Consider the following 7,425-nt stretch of genomic DNA (forward strand, 5'->3'; position numbering starts at 1 on the left):
CCTTTGGTTTTGCGGGATTGAGAGGATCACAAACTGTAATCTCCTCACCATCTTTCAATATGATCACATGAGTATTTGAGTCAACTTCACTTTCAACTTGAGAATCCCGAGTTTGAACTATCTTGCCCCTTACTTCCTTTCCCTCTTCCGTAACAAAGTTTTTTTTATGAATTGTTCTAACTTAGAAAGAAGATCATTTGAGCCCACTGCCATATCAAATGCCTCATTAAAGTTTCATCGTAAAGCTCATAATCTTATAATACTCTTCCGCTCCGTGCTTTCTTCATTTTGTCGCAACTTCATAGCATCAACAAAGACAAAATACCTATACCTTGCATCAATTTTCCATCTATGCATGATATACTTATCCGGAATAGAAGTCATTTGATTTAGCCATAAGATATATAAAATATGCTTACAAAGCACCCCTTCGGTTTCCCAAAATGCACAAGTGCATGCAACTTTAAGCTCTTCATTCTTTTCATAAGTTACCTCTTCCTAATTTTTCTTTCATCGAAATACTTGCCAACCGAATATACAACTTTTAACTCCTCCATCGATGTTTCTTCATAATGTAAGGACATCACATCACCAAGCTCCTTTTGAAACATCTTCAAGATCACCCTCGTGTATGTCCTTCCCACTTGTGCTTCAATTGGACTTGAGAAACTCATCACGGGCATGATATTCAAAGTCATGAAGTCTTCATGGGATTCTGATCCATGACGAGTTGCCACTGCCTTGTCATATTGGCCCACAAACTCAACAAGACTAGTGTTTGCATTGACAAAGCCATCGAAAAAGGCATTGATAATTTCACTCCTTTGGCTTATTGTCATTTCCACCCAAAAACAATCGTTCAAGTATGCATCCACCCAATGTTTATGCAAATTATACATTCTTGTTAGCCAACTATCTTCATCTTCATCTTCATCTATGCTAAATTTCTCCTTCATGACTTTCCACAACTCCTCACACTTGCTTATATTTTTAGCATAATACCAATTATTGAAATATGTAGGCATCTCATCCCTGTATTTGCTCTTCAACTTCACTTGTTGCTCATCCTTATGCTTTCTAATATGTCAAGAACAAAAACGACGACGAGTGTTCGGCAAAACTTTATTGATAGTCTTTCTCATCTGTGCATCTTGATCAGTTATGATAGCCTTTGGTGTGATCCTGTGCATACACTTGAGCCATTAAGAAAACAACCACACGAAGATCCCCTCTTGTTCGTCTGCAAGCAATGCACAATCAAAGAGGATGGATTGTTTGTGGTGGTTTACTCTCGTAAATGGAGAAAAAGGTAAACTCAAATGATTAGTCTTGTATGCAGTATCAAACACTACCACATCTCCAAGACTCAAATAAGATGCTCTAGCTCTTCCATTAGCCCAGAACACACTCCTCATAGTACCAAGATGATCGACCTCCATGACAAAATAGAAATCTGGATCCGATTCCCTCCTATCTTGAAAATATCTAACAATAGTTAAGCATTCAGTGTCAATATTATTGTACATTGTTGTTTTGATATGGTCAATTATTTATTGCGTGGTGACTTGTTCGTCATCTTCTCCCTTATAAAAAACATTTACCAACGATTAATAGTTGATGACTTCATTCCCTCTTCATGCAAGCTATCAATGAAGCTTCTACAAGTCTTTGATCGACGCTGTTGCTTGTGAGAATAATGATGAGCTACTTTGTCGGGACTTGTTAATGCATGAAGAAGTCATCCTAATCTTCATTTTTGCAACACAATTAATTCTAGTTTCCGGACGGCGGTTGATAATTATTCCACTTTCATTTTCCCTTGGCACATTCTTTCTCCGTGCTTCATTGCATTCAAATGTTCTGGAAAGAATCTCCCCTGAAGCCTTCTTTGACTTCTCCAAAGTGCCTTGGCGAATTCCAAACCCAATCTTCTTTCCATAAGCAATATAATAGTTGTATGCATCTTCGTCACTTATGAACTCCTTCACTTTAAATGGAGTAATATCGTCTAGTGGAATGCTAGTGTCTAAGATAGAGTCATCGGGTGCAATGTCCGTCATTTCAATATCTCCCATTGCGTAATTCTGTCACAATTAAAAAAACATATGAATTCGTTAGCTATCAATTTAAAAAAGAATGCAAATATCCACATTAAAATTACTTACATACACCAATAAACTCACAACTCACAATTCCCTCATATTGTCTCTCTTGTACACGGGAACTAAAAATTTGATTATCCACAATACAAAAGTTAAAAAAGAAAAGAAAAAGGCATCATACAATTCGACACTCACCAATGGAAAGGAAACTTTTCTACGAGAGAATAAAACTAACATAACTAAGAAGGTAACATGATTAGAGGATATAGTAGTTTTAACTTTAGTTAAAGGATATAGTAGTTTTAAGTTTTTACTTTGATTAGAGGATATAATAAGAGCCTATGAACAATGTTAAAATTTCATAATTAACTACTATATAATCACAAATTATACTACTTCCATGTACTCGCCTTAACTATATACAAATATTGATAGGCTCATTAACCACAATCACCAAAGTTGTCACCACCACAAACACCAACACAAATAAAGATTACGATGATTAGCCATAGATCAAACATATAGACAAATTTGAATATTTCCTATAGATCAAACAAATAGACAAATTCGAATTAAAATAAAATTTTATGCACTCTACATATATGTCTTCAATTTTCTAATTATATAAATTTCCATAAATCAAAGATGTAAAATGTATTATCTTCTCAACAAATGGTGTCATTATCGCTAATTATTGCTCACTCGAGGAGGCAGCTTCTAAGAGAATGTCACAATGAGAAGAAGAGCCATCCATTGTCAATATTGAGAGAGGGAGGTGCAGATTTAAGGGGAGCAAAGAGGGTCTTCACGCCACAATCTATACCAACTCACCCATATTTTGAAGGGGAGAGAGAATGAGATAAGGGGAGAGAGAGAGAGAGAGAGAGATGCCAGCTCACCCATATTTCCAATCTAAGGGGTTTTTTGCAAAATAGTTCACCCACTCATCCCCTCAATCTATACCAATCCAATGGCTCATATCATGCCACAACACTACCAAGTAAAATTGGTATGATTGGTACCAAGCGTACTCCATTTCCTCTCTCTTCTCTTCTCTTCTCTCTCTCTCTCTCTCTCTCGCTCATCTCGTGTCCCTCTCGTCTCTCTTTATATATATATATATATATATATCATATAGATTATATATTATATATATTATATATATATATATATATATAATATATATATAATATATATAGTATATAATATATATATATATATAGTATATATATTATAAGAGTATATATGATGAGAGAGAGAGATCACACGAAAGAGAGAGAGAGAAATTATGTGTTTCTTTTCATTACGAGGGATTTCCTCCTTGTCTGCCTATGTGCCGCTACAATCCCCCATCTCATTAAAGTAGCCACAACACCCCCACCCAACCTCACTCTCTCTCCTACTTTATAAGGAGTTGCTGGGAGGTGTCCATATAGCGTCAACGCAGGAAATCCCCTCCTCATGACAACGATTACCATTAATCTCATATACCTATATACCTACTATAATATATATATATATATATATAATATACTTATATATATATATATATATATATATATATATATATATCCGAGAAGAGCAGAGAGAGACGAGAGCCCAAGACTCTTATCAACTAATCAGTCAACTTAATGCATGTCCACCAAAGTTCTTAGGCCACACATTATTAATATAAACACCTTTTCTATATAATAAAAAGGATCCGCTAGGCAATATGATGTGGTTTAAAAAACTTTGGTGGACACACTATTCCGCATCCACTGTTAAGATTGACACAAGTTTTCACCTATATATATGATATATATATAATATATATATATATATATATATATATATAATATATATATATATAAATATAATATATATATATATATATTATATAATATAGTAATATATATATATATTATATATATATAATATATATATTATATATATCCCCTACCCCATCTCGTTCATCCTCTCCTACCTCAACTCCTTCTCCCTCAACTTTTTCTCTCTCATTCTCTCCAAATCCAAACCGAGCCTCCTCCAAAAATTCTCTTTTGATTCACTCTGACACTAAGCATTACCGCCTACCTCGATTCTCTCCAACATTGTTGAACTTTGATGTCATCTAACCTCTCTAATGCTTACGAGCTCCGACTCTTCATCAACGCGAATTTTTTTCATTTTTTATAACTTTTTAGTTTCAATTATAGTATGAAAATAATCCTATATGAATAATTTTATTTTAGTTTTGATAAAAATATAGTTTGGTTACAATTAGCATTTAACTAGATTTAGTATATTAATTTTGATATAGAGGATTTTTCAATTATGGTTTAACTATGAAATATAGAATTTAATATATGAAGTGTAATAAATAATTTGCATATGATGGAATATTAATCTTTCAGTTTCAATAGAGCACGGAATAGCCATTATTTGCTTCTTCAATGAAAGACTGAGTGTTTGAATGAATAATATGCCCATATACGAGGGAGAATATAGAAAAATGTTCATGTTATCTAAACCATGCATTTCAATATAATGATGAAGGAAATGTATAGAGTTATTATAGTTAACGATTGAGATCATGCAATTAAGGTGTTCTACAACTATTTGCTAAATGAGATTAGAACAATTTCTATAGAGATCAACAATGATCAAGAATTGACTGACATGAAATAGCTCTCTGAAAAACAAATTTCAATCGAGTTATTTATTGAGAAATTTCTAATTTCTGGCATTGCCCCTGTTTTGAAAGTTCTAGGAGAGTTTTCCCATATGCTTGACTTAAAAAACAACTCGAGTGAATTTATGTCGTCTCCAAGTGTTGTGCATTTAGAAAATGACACGAGTGAAGTGGCATTGACTTAACTACAATGTTTAAGCAGACTTCTCTTGGTGTGACGTCAAGTGTTATGTTTGATAACCCTTCGGGTTATATTACTTGTCATGCACCGATTAGTTCCACTACAAAAGAGATTATGATTCGGAAGATGTTGAAAAAGATGAGCGATTTGATAGTATACAGTGTACTCTTGGAGGCAATGATGAGGACACCTGTTGGATAGATAATTTTGTGTAAATAACAACTATGTGGAGTCTGAAGAACCATTGCTAGAAGAGTCTTAAAATGAAAATTGGATAAATTCCTCACAAGCTGAGTTTGTTGATCTTGATTCCAATTTTGATTGACCTGAAGACTTCATTTTAAAAAAAGGAGATTTATTCGAGAACAGGGAGATATTCATTTTTGCTATTCATGAATGATCCATAAAGAATTAGGTTAAATTCAAGCTGTTGAAAACTAATACCATAAAATATCATGTGAAGTGCTACTTCAACAATGAGAAGGGTTAAGGAGAGTATGCAAGTGCTTAAGATGAAAGAAACATGAAGTCTCCTTCGAAGCTAAATGTAATTGTTAGAAATAAAATCAAATGGACAATTTATGATATCTAATTATTGCGAACTTCATACATGTTACAATCTGACTATCAATTCTTTCTTATATCTCGAAGCTAATTATGCCCTAATTAAGGAGAGAACTTGATATGACTCTAGGTTAGATAATTACAATGGTATATGGTATGATCAAAATAACCACATCCAAATATAAGGCATATGATGCATGTAGGAAGGCATTGACTAAAATCTATGGAGATTGGGAGAAATCGTAGAATTACTTTTTTAATATCTTAAAGAAATTAAGAGAAAAATCGGGGTATTGAATATGAAATATTGTCTAAAGATATTGCCTCGGGATTTGAGAGATTCACATGAGTATTTTGGGCATTTGGTTTCTTTATCAAGGGGTTCACATTTTTGTCATCGGGTTTTGAGCATTGATGACACACATTTATTTGGTAAGTACAAAGGAGTACTTTTGGTTGCAATACAAAGGAGTGCTTTTAGTTGCAAACGGGAGTAGATGCAAATGGTGGGCTATTTTCATTAGTTCTGTAGTTGTTGAGATAGAGGACACATCGAGTTGGAAGTAGTTTTTTCAATGTACATACAGGTAGACGGTTTCTATGGGGCGTAGGCCTCCTAAAAGGTAACGAAGATGTGCAAAGGTTTCCTCAGTTAGGACGGAGATTTAGGAATCCTCTTTTCATCTTTGACTCTCTCACTCCAGTTGTTGCCTTTCTTTTTGTTAGTTCAAAATTAGCTGCTTTAGCTTCAACCACGCGAATTTTTGATATTCATTTTTATTTCTTATCAAACGAATGGCATCCAAAGTCCTAAAATGATTACTTTTATTTTTTGATGGGATGAAAGGTATTTCACGGGCTTTATATGAGGGTTTCAAAGCACCATATCATCATCGATATTGCTTGAGGCGTATAAGAGATAATTTACAAAAAATATAAGGAGGTTAATTTACAAAATCTATTATGGGCAGCTAGATATTCAGTGGGCACACCAAAAAATGAGTGCATAATGCAGAAAGGATTGTGGTGGTAAGATCTTATATAATTACTCCATTCAATGACAATGAGTGGGAGGTTAAAAATTATGAAGGTACCTACACCGTTTATATCTACGACCAAGAGTGTAGTTGTACTTGCAATATACTACAATTGTAAAAATTACCATGTGAACATATTTTAGCTACTAGTCCCAATCAAGATGGTGGTGCTAGAATGCCTTATGCTTGGTAATGCTCAGCTTGCTCAGCTTGGTATTTAACGAATCATTACCAAAAGACATATAAGGAGAGTTTTCATCCTCCCGATGATAGTCGCTAGATGGACCATATTTATTACCACCTCAGTACAAAAAGACAAGAGGGATGATCATCCTGTTCAGTGCACATTAGATGTACCACTGATCAAGGGTGAGAAGAAATGACGTTATGAATTAAGCGTAGTCAATGCAATCAACTTGGTCATACTAGGCCTCATTGTCCATCAAGAATAGGTAGATAACACTTAATTGGTAACAAGTTTTCCATGTTTAGTTCTTGCTTTTTATTATAATCTTAATAATTTAGCAAGTACTAATATGGTATACACACTATGCTTTCCAAGCTAGATAGTGATGAGGTCCTCTATGACCAGTCATGTCACCATTCAAAGACTATATCATTTTTAGAGGTAACCAATCCGTTGAACACATGAATGCTAATATCTCCATTATTTTTTATTTTATACTCCAGTAACATATTTCTTTGTTGTACAGAGAGGATCAGAGCTAGTAATGGTTCATCATAGCCTCGGGTATGCCCCTTGGCCACTCGAGGATGAGCGAATGATTACTGCGGTAGCTCGAGCTGATTTTCTCACATGCTTGAGGCTACGATGAATGACATTAGATTGACCATTACATAGTGTTG

At 34.2% G+C, this 7,425-nt stretch overlaps 1 protein-coding gene across 1 annotated transcript; it reads right to left on the reverse strand.

Annotated features, from left to right (window-relative positions):
- On the reverse strand, positions 489-2,075 carry LOC109823191 (protein FAR1-RELATED SEQUENCE 1-like). Its single transcript, XM_020389477.1, has 3 exons — positions 1,663-2,075; positions 1,348-1,485; positions 489-1,077 (listed from the first exon to the last, which is right to left on the reverse strand). The coding sequence occupies exons 1-3, from the start codon at positions 2,073-2,075 to the stop codon at positions 489-491; spliced, it is 1,140 nt and encodes a 379-aa protein (XP_020245066.1).

The sequence above is a fragment of the Asparagus officinalis genome, chromosome 9 (assembly GCF_001876935.1).
Source record: "Asparagus officinalis chromosome 9, Aspof.V1, whole genome shotgun sequence".
NCBI classification, from domain to species: Eukaryota; Viridiplantae; Streptophyta; class Magnoliopsida; order Asparagales; family Asparagaceae; genus Asparagus; species Asparagus officinalis.

Coding starts and splice junctions, on each gene's coding strand:
- LOC109823191 (XM_020389477.1), bottom strand. CDS start 2,075: ATGGGAGATATTGAAATGACGGACATTGCACCCGATGACTCTATCTTA. Junction 1,486..1,662: donor ACAGCGTCGATCAAAGACTT/GTAGAAGCTTCA, acceptor AACTATTGTTAG/ATATTTTCAAGATAGGAGGG. Junction 1,078..1,347: donor AGTCTTGGAGATGTGGTAGT/GTTTGATACTGC, acceptor TTGACATATTAG/AAAGCATAAGGATGAGCAAC.